At 42.0% G+C, this 20,613-nt stretch overlaps 1 protein-coding gene across 1 annotated transcript in view; it reads left to right on the forward strand.

The window, feature by feature from the left end:
- Positions 1-20,613, forward strand: part of cfdp1 (craniofacial development protein 1) — a 244,504-nt gene that overhangs the window by 62,390 nt on the left and 161,501 nt on the right. Inside the window, exon 5 of the mRNA XM_063066810.1 lies at positions 4,915-5,043. Within this exon, the coding sequence (XP_062922880.1) occupies positions 4,915-5,043 (129 nt within the window). The remainder of the gene's footprint in view (positions 1-4,914; positions 5,044-20,613) is intronic.

A 20,613-nucleotide genomic window follows, 5' to 3' on the forward strand; every position in this document is an offset into this window, starting at 1 on the left:
GGATGAAGTAAAGAGCTGGGAAGTTGATTGGTGAAAGAGATACAGAGCTGGAGAAGGTGGGGGGGGGCGTCTGATAGAAGAGTACAGAGGCCATGGAAGAAAGAAAGCGGGGGGGAAGGAGGTGACAGGCAGGTGAGAGAGGGAAAAGGGAATGGTGAAGGAGAAGAGGAGGGGCGTGACTGGAAGTTCGAGAAGTCGATGTTCATGCCATCAGGTTGGAGGCTACCCAGACGGAATATAAGGTGTTGTTCCTCCAACCTAAGAGTGGTCTCATCACAACAGTGATTTCCTTCTTTTCCTGCCTCCTCCCTGACTTATCTTTGTTTATAATCACTGCTACTCTGACAGAATTTAGTACATTCAAACTTGAACTCTGTAAAATGGTTTGCATTTAATTAATACCACAATAATTGGTTTGGTATTTTCCCTTATTTTTCTTAAAATGTCAATTCAAATACAAAAATGTAATTATACTGCAACAAAAACTGTCCTCCTCTCCTCCTCCTCCATCGCCATCATTACAGGTTTCCCCTGCCATCCGAAGGTAGAGCGTTCCTATGAAACAGTTCGTAAGCCGGAATGTCGTAAAGCGAAGAAGCAATTACCATTTATTTATATGGGAAAAATTTGTGAACGTTTGCAGACCCAAAAATAACCTACCGAATCATGCCAAATAACACATAAAACCTAAAATAACAGTAACATATAGTAAAAGCAGGAATGATATGATAAATACACAGCCTATATAAAGTAGAAATACTTTTCCACAATCATTGCCGCACTGTTCTCCGTAGTGAAAGTCTCACACAAGCGCCGCCGGCAGAAACACGGCACAAGCGCCGTCGGCAAAAACACGGCGTAAGCGCTCTCCAGTAACCTTTAAGCTATGAAGCTGCCAAATCATACCAAATAACACGTAAAAATACAGTCTATATAAAGTAGAAATAATGTATGTATAGTGTAGTATACGGGAATCGGGAAGACATTGAGCACGCTGATGACGGTGTGTTGGGCTGAGTCGTCGGAGGTTGGGGTGGTGCAGTGGCCCCCACCCTCCGGGCAGCGAACTATTACTGATCTACGAAACATGCAGTGGTACAGTGGTGGCTGGGACGCACCCAGCACATCTTTAAGAAAAAAGCTGAAACAAACAAGCTAATTAATTAGGAGCCGCCTGGCACGTAAATGTTGGCCTAGATCAGAGGCGACGCAAAGATGTGCTGGGTGCCTCTCGGCCACCGCTGCATTCTTCGCGGATGGGTACCTGTCCGCGGCCCAGGGGTTGGGGTGGTGGGACACCGGGGTGTCATCTTGTCGTCTGTTTCCATCAGGGCAGGCAGGTCATCTTCTTCTGTGTCTGCCTGCCTCGATGTTGAAGGTCGAGGTTCGTCATCTGCTGTGGCTGATGTGGAAGGCTTGCTTGACTGCTTAGCCTCGCACATTTTTAGATCATACAGTTCTTTGTAAGCACTCAAATTATCCTGCAAATATGCCCTAAACCGACGTACCCTTCCAAAATTAAAGTCATACTTTATCATTGCAGCGAAAATCTCACGCAGTTGCTTCGCGTTCAGTTCCTGGATGACTTCACTTTCGGTCCATTCGCTACTGCATTCGGTTTCGATTGTTATCCTTTTCTCTTCCAATTGCATCAGCTCTTCATCTATCAGTTCTTGGTCATGGGATGCCAAAACCTCTTCAACATCATCTTCGTCAACTTCCACAAGCCAGACTCATTTTGTCCTTGCTTCGTTCACCACGATCGAAAAGCTTAATTATGTCTAGTTTTACGCGAAGTGTAACACCCTTACAAGCTCTTTCAGGCTTTTTTGATACCTTAGAACTCATCTTGCAAACGGATGCTCACAGGCACGTGCTTAAGCAATGCCGGCGAGAATACAGGTCCGAATCTGGGGGAGGAGCAGCTGCTCGGGGCGTGCGCTGCCTTTTATCGTACGCTGCCTTTTTTTGTAACAGTGAAAACACCTTCTGTTAGCGAAAACAGGGAACTAATGTAGGTCTTTCGTAACAGTGAGGTTTCGTAAAGCTAACGTTGGAAAAGCGGGGGACACCTGTATTGCAATGCACATCGGGAATATTGGCTGTTAGCTCTACTTGCCTCTCAGTATTCTTCAATGAACAGACCTGAGTGTCTGGAAACCAGTACTGCTAGTGAGAAATACCAGGGTTTATGATGAATACAAATGACTGAATGTGAGTTTCTTTTCCAAACGTTATGCATCTGACCAACGATCTCAGTGAAACTGGTTCTTTTTATCACTTTAATTTGTAGATTGTTTGTTTAGTTTTATCTGTCATTGTCTTTGTTTTTATTTAGCTGTTTTCCTTTTCCTTGTTCCAAATGTAGTTTGGAGATTTGATTTCTTTTTCTGAGGAATGGAAAGAATTGAAGCATTGCGTTTTGTCTGCCAGTGGAGGAAGAAAGCTGCATAAACAAAACTGTATGCTATAAGAAGTAAAAATATGATATAGTAATAGACTATTAAACCTCTCTGGTATGAATCAATAACAATAATAGATAAGTAATCCAGGAAGGATTATAATTGAGTCAGGCAGCTTGACTGGGATACTCAACCTACAATTTTGTGTCTCAGTCAAACTGTGTGTTCTCAATTACAACTTTCCTTGTCCTCCCGCTAGTCCATTTTTGCTTAATTATCATTTTGCTTGCTTTTTAAAAAACATTATGTTAATTTTGCTTCAATGTCATTAACCCTTCTGAGAGAAATGGGAACATAATTAATGGATGGAGCCAGTTTAATACTACAAATTATTCAGAGCTATTGTTTTCTTATTTCATGATCCTTTGCATGGCAGCTTCCAAAATTGAAGACTAAATATGTGAAGCACTCATGCAGGGGAAAAAGGCAATCAATAAAGTTTTTGAAATTTTAAAAGATTATCAGAAGGAAGAATTAAACTGTATGGTGATATTTTAAAATCCACTTGTTAGATTCTGAATGCATTCCAAAGGCATATTATAAGTGATGTTGACATTTAAAGGTCAAAACAAAATTTAGATGGTTTACAAAAATCCATTTGAAATTAGGCTTGCCAGTGGTGTTCAGCTTAAGTCAATGACTAGTGTGCTCTTTCACTGTGTTTGCGGCGTATAGAAATGAACAAAATGGCTTACAAACATCAGGACAGACAAAGGTCCTGATGCAGGGTCTCTTCTGTCTCTTGCCCTCACAGTGGGTCAAGCAATATTTGAGTTCCTCCTGTAGTTTGTTTTTTAATTACAGATAATGGATGGAACAAGGAAATTCGTAGCCAAGAAAAACTGTATTTCTATTGATGCATGTCAGTGCAGAGACTTTACAGTAGACATAGATGAAAACTGAGAACTGTGCCACACAGTCATAGGTAATGTGAAAGATCTGGGATGCTGAGGAACAATGCTGATATAGTGAATTAAATGCTCACATCTGAGAACTCCAGCAAGAATGCTGCTGAGTTGGGCAAGGTGTTTTTATGCTGTTAAGATACAATTTAGTTGCAGGTGTGAGCTACTTTGTTCCTGCATCTAAAATAATCAAAGATGATAATGATTGCAAGCTGCATTCACTTGGTAACCTTTCACTCCTATCCTCTTGAAATATTTTACTATCTCTTCCTTAAAAATATTCAAAGACTCTCTTCCTTAAAGGGTGGTGGAAGCAGAATAAAGGCTGATTTATACTTGTGCGTACTAGCTTACGCCGTAGCCTACGCAAGTGGGCTACGCCATTGTGAGCATTTATACTTGTGCGTTGGTGTGTCCACGTCGCTCTGCAATTTGCCGCCAAAATACTAGTTGGCGGTGGGATTTCCATGCCACTGTGTTGAATTTCTTCGTGTTGAAACTCAACATGAAGAAACTCAAACTTCAAACAATGGCGACTGAAACAGAAGGAGGGTGCATTTTCTGTATGTATAGTGTAGTATCCCTTAACAGAATCGAGAATTTTGAGCCAAAATGGATTTGTCGAAAAATTCGGCACGTCATGCATGCACACACACCTGCCCACGCAAGGCTTCATGGTCATGGTAGTCTTTCTCGGGGTAAACAAGTTTAAAGCGAGCGTCTTTTCTCGTAAAAGCGAAAATACTCTTTTGGTTAGCAAAAACAGGTACTAATGTAGGTCTTTCGTAAAAGCGAAATGTGTCCTCCATAATTTCAGAGGTCTGTAAAGCTTTATGGAAAGCATTGCAGCCAGAGTTCCTTCCCTGCCCTTCAGTCGCCCAATGGGAAGCTATTGCAGCGTAGGAGGAAATGCGATGCTACCAAGTGGACCAATCACAGTTGTTTCAGTCTGCGTTGCCGCGACACGTAGTTACATTTTGGGAGAGGTGCACGTTAGGCTACGGCGTAGGGTTTGCGTAGACACTGCGTAGGGTTTGCGGCTACACCGTACCTACGGCATACATTTGACGCACAAGTATAAATCAGCCTTTACAAAGGCTCTGAGGGGGTAAAAAAAGTTTTGCTACATCTTTAATGGGTAACCTTTTATTTTAAAGCTGCAGCCCAAAGTGGTGGCTTCTCCAAAAAGAGCTAATATCCTCTTCACAATCTGAAGGCTGTGCATTTCATCCTACTCCTGGTACTTGCAGAAAGCAAGAAAACAAGGATTTGTGACCACGATCTTCTTGCTGTTGCTCTGTTTAAATAGGCCACTGCGTTTCGCAACACTGCTAATGTCTTAAGTTCCTTATGTTGGATATATATTGGCTTAGAATATTCTAAAGATGTAAAGTTCAATATGAATAATCACTTTGTTATCTTCAGTTTTAACTTAGACTGGAGGTTAGTCTATACATTTTGTTATTTTAATGAATAATATATAATGTGCAACCTGTTTTGAGATATTCTTATTTTTTGTTTTTCATTAAAGCTATTTATTTTTTTAGGATAACTAAAGAAGTGGATGCTGCTTCCAAAGAAGCAAAAAACTTTTTGCAAAAGCAGAATAATGTGGAGGAGAAATGTTCTTCTACTACACCAGTGTCCGTGGCAACTGGAGCCCCTACAGGTTCAGGGTAAGTACTGATTCCCATGACTAAGTGCCATCATCATGAACATGTTCTGAAAATATACTGGTTGTTCAGAAGTATTTTGCGTGGGAAATTCAAGGCTTTTCTTTAAAGGAAATCCGCAGTCCAGCACTGTGGGTTAGTTGTTAATGTACAAATGCAATCTTAAATCCTTTAAATTTGGTCATGCTGAAAGGCTGATCAAATTTCAAATATGTTTCTCATTTCTGAAAGCAATTCTGAGGTATGTAGTGTGAAATCGCAGAGGTTAATATTATACCTAGTTACTTTGGTGGAGGAGGTTAGGAAGTGGATGAACACTGGCTGTTGGTAGCACTGGATATGTTGCTTTGACATTGATGGCTGCAGAATGTACCATCTCTAAACTGCAGTGCAGCAATGTGCCAAGATTTCTTTAAAGCGCATTTCAGACTTGTGACTTCCTATCATCTGGAAAGACCTGGACAGCAGGTGCTTTGGAAAATCAGAACCCTGACATCCTGAGTTACAAAGATATTGATGATACTTCGTTGTTGGTGGGTCAAAATCTTGAAATGTTGTACGGTACGGTGTGAGTAATAGAGTATCGCAGCTTCAAGTCATGAGCTGCGGTAGTTCATGAGGCTGCAGATTCATGCGGTTTCACATAAGAAGTTTAAATGTGGATTTGTATCTATCACAAGTTCACTGGAAAGTCAAAGTCTGCCACAAACAGAATTTGTCAGATTATGAAATGGCTGTAGATAGTAGATCTTGTGTTGACGATCTCAGATTGGATCACTGCTCAAGTTAGTCCAAATTTACCTCCAAAATAAGTAATTTAATTTGTAGCCTGTAATGCGAGTAGGGACATGTCAAAACTGGTAAGTACCATTTTGGATGTTAATGAGCAATGTTTCTCTGTTTTGTTGATCTCTCATATTAATAATCTTGCAGCATGGAGCAATACAACAGAGGATGAGGCATGTTGGGAGAGGCAACTTTGAATCCTAATTGAGTTAGTGCCATCAAACTAATTTCTTGACACCCTAGAAGTATCAATTTGTTTTGAGCATCATCAGCATAAGCAGAATAATAATTAATTTCACCTTAAGCTGTTGGTCATTGTCTTTTTTGAAAATAAAATAGGTGCAGGAATAGGCCAGATGCTCCATTAAGACAGTTCTATTATTCAGCAGAATCATGACTGATCATCCAAATGGACTTCTTCCATTTCATCCCTATGTCCTTTCCCTTATTATTCATAGGAACATACTCAAAATGGAGGTAGAGGATTCTGAAGATTCACAACTGTTAACTGAAGATATTTCTCTTCTGTTCTTTTCCTTAAAGTTTCTGTTCGGCTTCTAGCGAATGAGAGAGAATTTGAGAAGACTAGGGAAAAGCAATTAATGTGACATTACTTGAGGCAGCAAGTTATTGCGTTTTAACAAGTGTCTCTTGAAGTTTGCACTGACTTAAATGTAAAACAAAAAAACTGATACCTTAGAGCAAAGTTCTATTAAATACTGCAGGTTCTGAGTTGAGCGGCTCAATAAGTACATAAGTTAAGGTGGGCGTGTGATGTGTTGTGGGATCTGGTGAGACCGATGTGATCCACAGCATCCACATCTGCAGTAAGAGTACGTAGCTCGAGGAACTCGATCGATAAGCTGGAGTTCAAACAGCGGTATACATCAGGAAGGGACACTTGTATGAGTCTCACCACTCAGATAATGTTACTATAGATTTTGTCAGTGGTGAGGGAAGAAGAGTTTGACTGCGAGTGAGATGGGTAGGGGTTCCATTCATTACCTTTGGAGGTGGGGAAACACATACGTTGGAAATCTGAAGTGAAAACAAACTATTTGAAATACTTAGCAGGTCAGGCACCATTTCTGGATAGACAAAAAAAGAATTGGCATTTTAGGTCTGAATTCCTCATCAGAACTGGGAAAGGGAGAAAGCAACTTAGTTTCTAGAAGTGAGGTGGTGGGTAGGAATGGTAGAACAAGTGGAATACCTCTGATGGGGTGAGTCCAAGTGGATTAATGTGGCACTTGGAAGCACATTACTACTGGTTGTGCGCCTCCTCAGTTCTCCAAACTGTGACTTGTCTCTCTGTGCCTCCTGAACTTTTTCAACAATGCAAACCTGTTGAACAATAGCTCATCTTTTGTCTGAACGCATTGCAATTTTCAGGACTCTACATTGAATTCTTCAACTTTTGTTATGTGTTCTTTCATTTCATCTATGTCTTATCAGAAAAAACATTTCTGACAGTAATCCATCTGCGATTTTGGCTCAGTGTTTCCCTCTCCATTAGGATATCTTGGTCATGTTCCACAGCCTTTCTGCTTTCAATGCATAACAAAGGCAAGGACGCATCATCCTCGTCTAGCAGCCAAATATAATGTGGAAACAGGTTTGAGGATTCAGTGGATGAAACAGAAAACACAGATTGTGAGTGAACACATCAACCATTTACTTACAAACAAACTAAAACACTCAACCAAACAAGTACTTATCTAATCCACCCTAAGTTACAAAAACTATGACACTGAACATTCATTAATACTTCAATCTCAACAGGTACTTTGTTAAGTATTTACAGGTTACACAAGTACAAAACTAAACATTCAACAGCACATGGGCCTCTGATATCTGCAACATACTTTCCCAATGGCTCCTCAACACTGATCTCAGCCTCACTGTGAAGCTGAGCCTCTGGAGACACTGGAAAAGAGAGCAAGTTTCTTGCACCACCTATTCCTACATCCCTGAGGTACCTGGAACCAGAAATTGGTGTTGTGGCACACAAAGCAACCAATGGGAAAGAGCTGCTCTATCCCCCGAACGAGCTAATCGACGACCAGCACAGTGGATGCAGCTTTCAACTAGCAAGTAAATTAACCATTCACATTCCGATCTGACCCTGACTGTGAACAAATATCCTGCATCTGTCCTCTCGCTTGATGATACTTAAGAGTATCGCAATAACAGAAAATCAGAGAGTAAAAGGGAGGGAGATTTTTAAAACAAAAATCATTATCATCGGTGGGGTGGAGGTCCCTTTTGTCCTTGTGCTCTTTGAATAGTTAGTGAAAACCTTTCACAACGTCAGCCTCAAGCTCTTAATGATTTCATGAGACCAAAGAATTAAACAGTCATTTTTACTTCTTGTTTAATGGTAGACAAAATAACTTGTTGGACCATAGATAATGCACCTGAAATTCTTGTTTCTGTGACACTAAGGAGAAAATTGGGTACTGGCTGAAGTTCAATGAAGAATTACGTTCTCCTCCTTGATTTAGGCTTGTGGAAAAAAAAAATTGGGTTAAATATAAACTTGATTACTTATTATGTTTGCCCCTTGTGTTTGTTCCTCCCACATCCCTTTCCTCCATCTGAGAACACTGCAGATTGTGTTAATGGAACAGCCTGGGTGGGAAGCTCAGCCCAGTAACAGTGAAAACCTGTATGATGTGTCATCTTAAAGTTGTGCTACAAAAATGACATGCTGGTGTTTAATAGACCAGTCAGAAAGTAGAAGTTGGGAACTTCATAGTGAAAGTTACGCTGTAAGGAAAGTAAAATACTGAAACCAGGATTACATGTTCCTTTAGGCTTCATGGTAGCCCATGATTTGGCTCATGATTTTATACTTTTATTTACCATACTATTCCATACTATCAGCAAGGGAGATGAGGCTGAGTACAGGGCTGTGGTAGGAAACTTTGTCACATGGTGTGAGCAGAATTATCTGCAGCTTAATGTGAAAAAGACTAAGGAGCTGGTGGTAGACCTGAGGAGAGCTAAGGTACCGGTGACCCCTGTTTCCATCCAGTGGGTCAGGGTGGACATGGTGGAGGATTACAAATACATGGGCATATGAATTGACAATAAATTGGACTGGTCAAAGAACACTGAGGCTGTCTACAAGAAGGGTCAGAGCCGTCTCTATTTCCTAAGGAGACTGAGGTCCTTTAACATCTGCCAGACAATGCAGAGGATGTTCTACGAGTCTGTGGTGGCCAGTGCTATCATGTTTGCTGTTGTGTGCTGGGGCAGCAGGCTGAGGGTGGCAGACACCAACAGAATCAACAACCTCATTCGTAAGGCCAGTAATGTTGTGGGGATGGAACTGGACTCTCTGACGGTGGTGTTTGAAAAGAGGATGCTGTCTAAGTTGCATGCCATCTTGGTCAATGTCTCCCATCCACTACATAATGTACTGGGTGGGCACAGGAGTACATTCAGCCAGAGACTCATTCCACCGAGATGCAACACTGAGTGTCATAGGAAGTCATTCCTGCCTGTGGCTATCAAACTTTACAACTCCTCCTTGGAGGGTCAGACACCCTGAGCCAATAGGCTGGTCCTGGACTTATTTCATAATTTACTGGCATAATTTACATATTACTAACTGTTTATGGTTCTATTACTATTTATTATTTACGGAGCAACTGTAACGAAAACCAGTTTCCTCCGGGATTAATAAAGTATGACTATGGCTATGACTATTCCATCCATTCTAGAAAGCAAGTTGGGTAGTAGCTTTGCTATTACTTACATCAAAGCTAGCTGTATTAACTCACTAGTGCAGTGGAAAACTGTTCTAGTAGCTTAAGATAGTTTACTAAATGCTAAACAGGCTGGGACTTTTCAAAAAAAAAACTCTTTATATTTTTGAACTGTATTTTTAAGTTAATACGAATGCTGAGTTGCAGGTGTTAACCTGAAACCTTTCTGCAGACCAGCTCTGGTCTGCAAGTGTGTTGATGTAGATATTTGTTGCTATCCTCCAAAATTGTGACATCCATTAGTCATCAGTGGGGCATGCTACATCATTTTTATTGGATGAAACATTAGTACTTTGATTTGTGTTTCTTTTGAATTAAGCTTTCTAGCCACTAATTGGAACTGGTTTAATGCAGTCTTTGAATTGCTTGCCAAACCAAGAGTCCAAGTTTCTATCTTTGCAGGTGTTATTTGGTACAGGCATTTTGTAGCAATAGTTATGTCTCCATTTGCAGCATCCTAGTTCTGAGTATCAGATAGCCAAAGTGAGATCGGTAATTACGTTTCTTAGCACTGTCAACACAGGCTCTTTTGTAGTAAGGGCTTTGCAGTTGTAGAAAGTTGATTACTGTGGTCCTCTTGATCATGGTCAAAACTCCTCCTTTGATCTTTAAATCTGAGCATTTGATTTGAATATTTATATTTAAAAAATTGTTAAAGAAGAAAGGATTTTTTCTTGCTGTCAGGAGACATTCAAGAGCTTCAGCTAGTGAGGTGTATTTCAAGCACAAATTGTACTGTAACATGGCAGACAAGTTTTCAGAGTACGCATCTAGAAAGAGCCAGATAATTTATTTTGGTGAGATGTAGGAGATATTGGTTAGATCTTCAGGATCAGGCTATAGATTTTCTTTTATTGTCTACCTGAAAAGACAAGTCAGACCTTGTTTTAACATTTCATGACTTTGTGTTTCTCTTTCAGTACTGTATTGAAGAGCCATTGTAGGTTGCATGCTCCAGCCTTTGGAGAATGACTAGAGCCCACAACTTGGCAATGAGAATCACGGCTAAAACCAAAAATAACTAGGTCATATTAGAAACAAATATTTAGCATTGACAATCAGTATTAATTGAATTTGAATAAGCCAGAAGTCTTGGCCAGGTAGTTTATTTCCAGTTACAAATAGATCTGTGTGGCAGTTGTTTAAAAGTGATGATGCTTGTCACTGTAGAACAGTTAATCAACAATGATGGACTCTCCTCTCCTCATTTAATACAAAACAGAGACAATTTTAAATAGCGATTTACTGATAGGCCTTGAAGTACTTTCCCACTTAGTTGAAACTGAATCAGCAGTAAGTCGAGCCTCTGCTGATCAGAAAAGTATCTGTTCTTCCTGAGTTGAGTTGGAGAGATATGATACCAAGTCTTTTAAGATTTTATTTTAATTTGGAGGTACAGTGCTTGTCTTGGAACCAGTAGATATTTTGCTTTGTTAATGAAGTTTGGCTTCACTGCCTTGGATATATGCCCCCTTATGAAAAACTTCACAGATTTCTAACTCTGAAATGTCATGAAGATTTTCAGTTTCCAACACTTACAAGGTCAGGGCAAGAGATCGGCTTTTCTTGGAAAGTTGGGTGGTCATAGACTTTGAACCAAAGTCATTTGAATTAGTTTGTGTTACCTCAATAGTTTACTGGTTTGCAACATTTACAAAAATTGCTTTTAAAATTAGCTATTTTTAAAAGTCACAGTTTGGGTGAAAATCATTTGAATTGAAAATGATTGACTCGCATGTGATCTCACATCAGGTTATGTTTGATTATTTAATTATCATAAATTCAGGTCTAGTAATACAGGTATGTAAATAAAGTGTTTCATTAGATCTTCAAATCTAAATTGTAGAATTTGGATGGACACTGAGAACTCGTGGGATACAGTAAAATATGGGGCCAGAAAAGATTAAGGAGACTTCGAACCCCTGTTCAGTTCTTAAAATTTCCAACACTCAATCTTTTTTACCTCCCAACAGTTTGTGCCACACATTCATCACTCACTGTTCAAAACACTAAAATGTGAATGATCAGTGCTTCTTCCCTCACAAAGTTTGATTCATTATTGCCCCATTTGATAAAATGTGTAATGCTACTACAGTGTTATTGAGGTTCATTTATTTATCTCCTAAAAATATCCTCTGGCAGCTCTCTTTCAGCAAGTACAATCCCAAGTTCATAAAACATTAGATTTGCAAATAGTACTCTCGGTGAAACATGCAGAAAGACTTGAGGATAACAAGCTTGCCTGCAAAGTCAAAAAATAATGAATGATCTGTGGTTTTTCATTTCATTACTATTGGCAGTTTGCCTTTAGTTGGTGAAGCCCTTTTCTTGATACTCTCTCCAACAATAAAACACTTCCTGAAACCTGCCTCTAATAAGGTTTTTGTGGTCCTCGAAGGTTCAGTCTCATATTTTCTGGAAAATCTCACCTGTGAAGTTAATTGAGACCTTTCACTGAATTAAGAATAATCCTTTGCTGATAAGCATGTTACATCTCCTCTTCAAACTTTCCTTTTGAAAGTCAAGTGAACGTTCTATTACTTCTCAAATACATGTCCACTTTTCCCAGGACTTATATGGTGGATTATTCCAATCAGACTTTAAACATAATGAAACGTCGTACTTCTGTGAGTGAGCAAGTCAACAATCCCTGCATGTCCTTGGGTCTTTCTGCAAACTTATTCACACCATTGATTATTTTCCTGCAGAACCATCCTGCTATAATCCAACTGTTTGCTTGGTTTCATGCTCACTCATTTACTTGTCGGCAAAGTGACCTGCAATGGCTCCTTTTTATGTGATTTGTACTATTGCTTCCCTGTTCTTGGCCCCTTCTGTTTCACACAAAATGGTGGAGGAGGTCAGCAGATCAGGTAGCAACTATGGAGGGAAATAAATAGTCAACATTATGGGCCGAGACATTTCATTAGGACCAAACATTGACTGTTTAATTCCCTCCATAGATGGTGCCTGACTTGCTGAGTTCCATCATTTTACGTCTAGTGTCTAGTGGTGTGCCTCAGGGATCTGTACTGGGTCCAATGTTGTTTGTCAAATATATTAATGATCTGAATGATGGGGTGGTAAATTGGATTAGTAAATATGCAGATGATACTAAGATAGGTGGAGTTGTGGATAATGAAGTAGGTTTTCAAAGCTTGCAGAGAGATTTAGACCACATAGAAGAGTGGGCTGAAAGATAGCAGATGGAGTTGAATGCTGATAAATGTGAGGTGCTACATTTTGGTAGGACTAATCAAAATAGGACATACATGGTAAATGGTAGGGCATTGAAGAGTGCTGTAGAACAGAGGGATCTAGGAATAATGGTGCGTAGTTCCCTGAAGGTGGAATCTCATGTGGATAGGGTGGTGAAGAAAGCTTTTGGTGTGTTGGCCTTTATTAATCAGAGCATTGAGTATAGGAGTTGGAATGTAATGTTGAAATTGTACAAGGCATTGGTAAGGCCAAATTTGGAGTATTGTGTACAGTTCTGGTCACCGAATTATAAGAAAGATGTCAATAAAATTGAGAGAGTATAGAGAAGATTTACTAGAATGTCGCCTGGGTTTCATCTCCTAAGTTACAGAGAAAGGTTGAACAAGTTGAGTCTTTATTCTTTGGAGCATAGAAGGTTGAGGGGGGGGGACTTGATAGAGGTATTTAAAATTATGAGGGGGATAGATAGAGTTGACGTGGATAGGCTTTTTCCATTGTGAGAGTGGGGGAGATTCAAACAAGAGGACATGAGTTGAGAGTAAAAGGGCAAAAGTTTAGGGGTAACATGAGGGGGAACTTCTTTACTCAGAGAGTGGTAGCTGTATGGAATGAGCTTCCAGCAGAAGTGGTTGAGGCAGATTCGATGTTGTCATTTAAAGTTAAATTGGGTAGATATATAGTCAGGAAAGGAATGGAGGGTTATGGGCTGAGTGCAGGTCAGTGGGACTAGGTGAGCGTAAGTTCAGCACGGACTAGAAGCACCGAGAAGGCCTGTTTCCGTGCTGTAATTGTTATATGGTTTATATGTGTGTTAATCCAGACTTCCAGCATCAGTGGAATCTCTTGTGTCTCCCTTCCATTTCTTCTTCCTTTGGCAACAGCATCAGTTTCTAAAGATGCTGACAACTTTAGAATCAAAATCAAGTTTGTTATCATTAAAGTATCTCATTAAATTTCTTATCTTGTGGCGGTAGTACAGAGGAGGACATAAAAATTACTACAGGTTGACTACCCCTTATCCAAAGTGTTTGGGCTAGGAGTGTTTTGGAGTTCAGATTTTTTTGGATTTTGGAATATATAATGAGATAGCTTGGGATTGCCAGAATTTTGGACACTGAATTTATGTGCTACGGATAAACACTTTGTCTTACTGTGTTCATCACATGTAGGTACTGATGCAGTTATTCAGCATCAGCAATGACCTTGGCAAACTCATCAATGCAGCTTTGTGATCAGCAGATGCTTTATCATCACAACTTTTAAAAAATTTAATGCTGTGCCTTTTCTTAAATTTCTGCAACCAGCCTTCTGAATATTCACAATTGTTGTGATAGATCTTTGCTTGTTTCATGATCAGTGTACCCTTAAATGGCATTTCTTCACTCTGATGTTGATGAGTCCACTCTTTCAATACTCGATCTAGATCTTCATTTTTCACTTTCTGCAGTTTTTGTGTTTTTCTATTTTTCATTAACTTCTGGTCATTAAATGTATGAGGTGACTTCTCAGAACTGTCTGTGGTATGCTTTGCCTGGCAACCTTCACCACTACCTTGTGGAATTTTCCATTCGTAACATCATGTCAGGGCTCAAAAAAAAATTTCAGAATTCGGAGGTGTTTGGACTTTGGAATGTCAAATGAGGGAAACTCAACTGACATATTGTATAAATTACAAAATAAATCAATGGTGCAAAAGACAGATAATGAGGTAGGGTTCATGGACTGTACAGAAACTGATGGCAGAGAGGAAAAAGCTGTTCTTAAAATATTGAGTATGGGTCTTCAGGTTCCTGGTCCTCCTCCCTGATGTAGTAATGAGAAGAGGGTACGTACCGGATGGTGATGATCCGTAATGAAGGATGCCGCCTTCTTGAACATCCCCTTGATGGTGAGGAGAGTTGCGCCCGTCATGGAACTGGCTAAGTCTACAATCCTTTACAGCCTCGTTTGATCCTGTACAATGGCAGCTCCATAGCAAACTGTGACACAAGCAGTCAGAATGCTCTCCACCCTACTTTACAGAGCTTTGGTCATATACCAAAACTTGCAGATTTCCTTCAGGAGCACTTTTGACCCCAGTGCTGCCTATAAGTTTTCTAACTTTTTCTGACTTACAGTGCATAATGGTCAGGAATTTTATTCCAACTCCTCTGCGTGAACTTTCTAACTCTGTAACCTTCTCCAGTCTCGTAACCCTCAAATATTTGATCTTCTCCATTTCTGAACTCCTCAGTGTCTTGAATTTAAGTGCTGCGGCATTGGCGATATAGTCTTTATTCTAGAATTCCCTCTCCTTAACTCTTCCTCTCTGAAATGATTTTCTTTTTTTAAGATCCTCCTTTGAGTGATCTTTCCATCCAAGCTTTTAAAAATTTCTTCTAAAACATCTCTATAGACTGTTTTTGTTCCATAAATTTTGTCAAGGCTATTTTTACTTTGATAAGGATGCAATAAATGCAACTACTGATGCTTCAGATTGTGAAACTTCAAAGGGACGTGACCAAGAGATTCCTGGAGGCTAACAAGCCTGTTACAAATCATGAAAGATGGATAATGATCTGAGGATGACATTGTCGCAAACTTAGATGATTTTGTGCTCCTGCCTCATAGAGATAGTATGCCAATAATCTTGTTGTGTACAATGCAGATGAACAAGTTTATTTTCATCAAATTTATAAATGTGGTATTTTGGGGAAAAAAATCAGAAATAGAATTTTCAGTTACGAAACACGTTGTATAGACAAATGAAAACAAACATGTACTAAAAATTTACAAATCTACCGAGGCTTTCTCCATGACACACTTTGTCGATAACTTTCCAATATAACTATTCACCAACTGTCAAATCCAACCTCCACACCTGTCAGTAAAGCCAAACTGAGGGTTTAAACCTGCCTGAATAGGGTGTAGTGCGCCTGCTCCCACTAACAGGGGCATTATTTAGGACAGTTAACAGTGTGAGTGAAAATAAATTAAACTGTTTGGAATGCCTGTGTCCAGAATCCTTATTTTTATGAGTTATATACTAGTAGAGCACCTTAACCGAATGGATTGTTATGATTAGCCAAGTTAGCGATTGTTTTACTATTGGAGTGTGTAAATGGTGAACTCGGAAGAACTGCAGAACAGGAGGTCAAAGTGTGTGAACTAGTGGGGAAAACAGACCAGGTACAGTACAAGGAAGAGTGACTAACCAGGCAAAGGGACAAGGTTAGTGGGAGAATTAGCACTGCCAACCTGTTCTGTCATGTCACCACCCCGCTTCACCTCTTCTGGATTGCACAAGGTGGACAATCAGGAGAGATAGTCTGCCATGATGTTGTGCTATCCTACCTTATGACAGATATTGAAATGGAACGGTTGTAGAGCGAGGTACCATCTCATGACACATGCATTGTGGTCTTTCATGGAGTGGATCTGGGTGAGTGCTTTGTGGTTAGACTCCAGAACGAATTCCAGAGGCTATTCAAGGCCCATCTTACAGCAAGAACTTCCTTCCCAACAGTGGAATACTTTGTCTGCCATGGTAGCAGCTTACAAGTAAGGTACAATATTGCTGGTTGTTCTCTCTCTTTCCCCTGGGCCAGGACTGCTACTGCTCCAATTCCCATTGCTGAGGTGGCAATTAAATGGTGAATGGTTCGGTGAAGTCTGGGCTAATGAGGACCAGCTGGGAACATAAAGCCTCCTATAGAGTCACAAAGGCTTCCTCAAATTCTTGGTCCACTGGACCAGATTCTTTGCAGACTTCAGCCTCAATTCTGTTAGTGGGACTGCCAAGGTGGCAAACTGAGGGATAAAACGGAGATACCACTCGATTAACCAGGAAGGACTGGACCTGTTTCTTTGTGCAGAGGTCGAGTTATTATAAACTTGGCATGGCCCAACCTTTCCAGCAGCTCATCAATCCGCGGCACGGAGTAGGCATCAGACTTGGAGATGGCATTAACTTTTTGGAAGTCAATGCAAAACCTCAGAGAGCCTTTGGCACATTCACTATTGGGCCGCATCACTCACTCTCAGAGGGCTTGATCGCTCCCAGGTCCAACATAGTGCAGATCTCAGCCTTGAGTGCTTCTACCACCCTCTCTGGGACTCATTAAGATCACTGCCAGATGGGGTACTGTCCTTCAAGCATTGTCATTATTGTTTGGCCAGGGCAGGACTGGAAGAGAGACGTGTACTGCTGGAAGATGTGGTTCAGTCCCTCCTGTTGTTGAGGGGCTGGACGGCCCAGTTTGGGCTTTGCAGAAGCACTCCAAGACTGTAGATCTTCAGTATTCCCTGTCTTCCTCCACCTTTTGAACCATCCAGGAAAGCTTTGGGCCCTCTCTTTCCTTCCATTCCCTCGGCAGGTTGACATGATATGTCTGAGAAGCCTTTCCTTACCCCAGATGGAGCACTTCATAGGTGATTGGATCTCGCTTCTTCAGGACTTCTAAAGGTGCTGCCACTTGACCAGGGACCTTCTGACCCCGGGTGAACTCGCGTTACTGTGCCTTACAGTCATTATCAATTCTTCTGGTTCTGCTGGCCTTCTCCAGGTTGTAGCGAGCCTCCTCTTTGTAAACCTCCAGGCGATCCCTCATTTATAAGACATAAGGGACAATGCCCTCACCTGTGCTGTCTTGGGGCTTGTCCTCCCGTTGGTGACGGAGCAAATCGAGGGGTCCCTGGACATCCCACCCATATAGGAGCTCCAGTGGGGAGAAGCTGGTCGATGCCTGGTGAACTTCCTGATCTGCAAAAAGGAGGAAAGGCGGTCTCTTCCTGTGTCAGACACAAACTTCCTTAGCATGTTCTTGAGGGTTCAATTAAACCTTTCGACAAGGCCGTCGGGTTGGTGTAATTGTGTGTGATGTGGATGCCTGAAATACCCAGCTGATGATGTAATTAAGACACGAGGCATGAGGTGAAATTGGTGCTTTGGTCAGTTAAAATTTCTTCAGGGAAACCCACATAGGAGAAGAGTTGCAATGTCTTTAGGGGTGCTGATAGAACGCAAAGGGAAGGCCTCAGGGAACCAGGTAGCATAGTCGCAAATGACCAAAATATAACGGAAGCCAGAGCTGCTATCCTCAAGAGGGCCTACAATGTCCATAGCAATACATTTGAGTGGGGTGGTTATGATGGGCGAAGGCAGTAGTGGGGCTCGGTCAGTGTGTCAGATGTGGCGGGTCTTTTGACACTCGGCAGGAGATATAGTATTGCTTGACATCAGCATACGTAGATGGCCAATAGAATCTGTGGCTCACTCTCAGGTAGGTTTTCTGCTGACCCAAATGGTTAGCCCAGGGGATGGTATGAACAAGATGTAAAACGTGGGGCCTGCAACAGGTGGGTACTACCTGTTGTCAGGCATACCTGCCAGACACAAGATGTCATTTTCCAGCACATAGCTATCTTTACTGCTAAAGGACCCCTTGTCATCCTCCCCCTTCACCTGAGTATACAGAGGAGCCAGAGACGGATCTGCTCGCTGTAGGGCAGCTATGTTTGTGGGGACCTGCCATTGATCTATGGTGAGGTTTATGGTGTTCAGTGGGCGGTCGGGTGTACCTAATGCTTTCTCCAGGCGGTGTTTTTGACATGATTTATGTGGGCCTTTCTTACCTCCCTCAAATAGGCTATCAGCCACTCCTGGCAGTGGCTCCACCCCAGCTTTGGTTTTGGACAGTGTCAACACAGGGCAAGACAAGATTGCAGCGGAGTCAACATTACCCAATAAATCTACTAGGACTGGTAGATCTCTACCAATTACCATATGTTTTGGCAAATCATCAACCACACCTATCTACAGTAGGTATACCTTCTAACATTCCCATGTACACATTGAATCAAAGTATGTTTGCAATAATCAACAAGATTAGGTGGTACGAATTATGTTCTGACCAAGGTAACCATACTTCCTGTATGCACGAGAGCATGCAACCTCTGCCCATTCACCAAGACTGGTATTTCAGCAGAACATTTCACTTCCTTCTCCCATCTTGCAAGGTTAACAGCCACACCTGTCTCTAGCAATGAGACATCCCCTTCCCTTGGGCCATAACAATAGCTGGACAGTTTAGGTTTTGTTTTAAAGGACAAACAGAAGCTTTATGACCAGCTTGTTGACAGTAATAGCAAGGGGAGTTTTTGGTTTTACATTGTCTTATCATGTCTCTGATTTGTGGACCAGGGTTACCCCCAGGTGGTCGCCACTCCTGTGACTGAGCAGGAAATGATAGGGGTGTGCATCTCCAGGTGTTGATGTACTGCTAGACCAGTCCATTGGAGGGCTCGTGTTCTTGGACACAAGTACAAACATCCCCCAGGAAATCATGCAGCAGCTACTTGAGGATGATGAATTCCCTGATTTGTTCCTTGCTATGGACCACTGGCCTTATCCAGTGCCGGCAGAGTCCTTTCAGACGGTGGTAGATTTCCTGTGGTGTTTTTCCAGATGGTACAGACCTCTCCCAGAACCTCAGTCGATAGGTCTCCTGGATAGATTTTGCCAGGAGTGCCTCCTTCTGGTCAGGTTAACAGTTGAACCTTTCTTCATCCATAGCTGAGAAGGCTTCCAATGCTCTAATAGTCAGGAGAGGGATGAGTCAACACGCCCACTTCTCCATGGGCCACCCCTACGTCTTGGCCAGCTGCTCAGACCGTAGGAGATAATTCTCAATATCCTCTCCCTTATGGAAGCCTTGCATCTTGGGTTCTGACTGGTAGGCAAAGTCTCCATGTCTTGGCTGAGGTGCAGGCACTGGTTGCTGGGGAGGCACCTGTGGTGGCTGTGAGGGCAAGTCCTTCATACCCGGAGGCCCAAGTAGCAGAGAGCACTGGGGTGATGGTGGTAGAAGCAGCATTCTTGGGCATCACCTCTCCGAGAGGACTGGAGATGCTATGAGCCTTGGAGTCCCTGATGTGGTGGGTGCTCCTGGGTCAACGCTTGACTCTGGTGGAGGAGCTCTGCTCAGGCTGATTCGTAGCTCTCTGACCTCCTGCAGAAGTATTTCTTTCTGGGCCTGCTGCACGGAGAGGGACTGGCCAAGAAGAGCTGCCAGTTCCGACATCCCCGCGATCTTCCCTGGCTCCTTAGAAGGACCACGACAGGTCTTGGGCCACGTACTCTTCCTCAGACTCCATTGTGTCCCACTATCCGTCCTCATGAGAGTCCATCCCTGAAGCATTTGGCTTAAATCTGGTCTTCTGTAAGCGCGGACCAGCACTCTTCCACAGCTTCATCCCTTTTCAGCTTGCCATCCCACCATGCCACCATCTGTCACGCCTCGCTATCTGTGTGGGTAAGCGAACCCGGCAAGGGTCACCTATTGGGAAAAAAACAAATGGTAAGTCGCAACAGCACATTAGTGCAAGGGGTTTTATTTAGTACCAGGATAAAAATAGAGCAAAAACTGCCCAAAAATTGTGAAGAAAAGAAGTATTTACTGTTACGAGAATACACATAAAATTAAGATGTTTGCTGGCCTGGGCTAGCATCAGTGGCATCAGCAGTTGGTCTGCCACCTGCCCTCAGGGGAAGGAGAGATAAGGAACAATGGAGCAGCGTCTGGAGATGTGTAATGAAGGGATGTGGGAGGAAGAGCTGTCTGGAGCGGCTCCCCCCTTTGAACCCTGAACTGTTTGAAGTGATGGACAGGCGATACCCCAGCAGGGGGATAAAAAGGGACAGGTTCGCTAAGACAGACACACACGCCACCCGAGGTAACGAGACCCTGGAAGCGGTGCGCTTCTCACGAGTGGGTGAGAAGTCCCAGACAACGACAAGGGTGGAAAGGTACGATCA

The sequence above is a fragment of the Mobula hypostoma genome, chromosome 14 (assembly GCF_963921235.1).
Source record: "Mobula hypostoma chromosome 14, sMobHyp1.1, whole genome shotgun sequence".
Lineage (NCBI taxonomy): Eukaryota > Metazoa > Chordata > Chondrichthyes > Myliobatiformes > Myliobatidae > Mobula > Mobula hypostoma.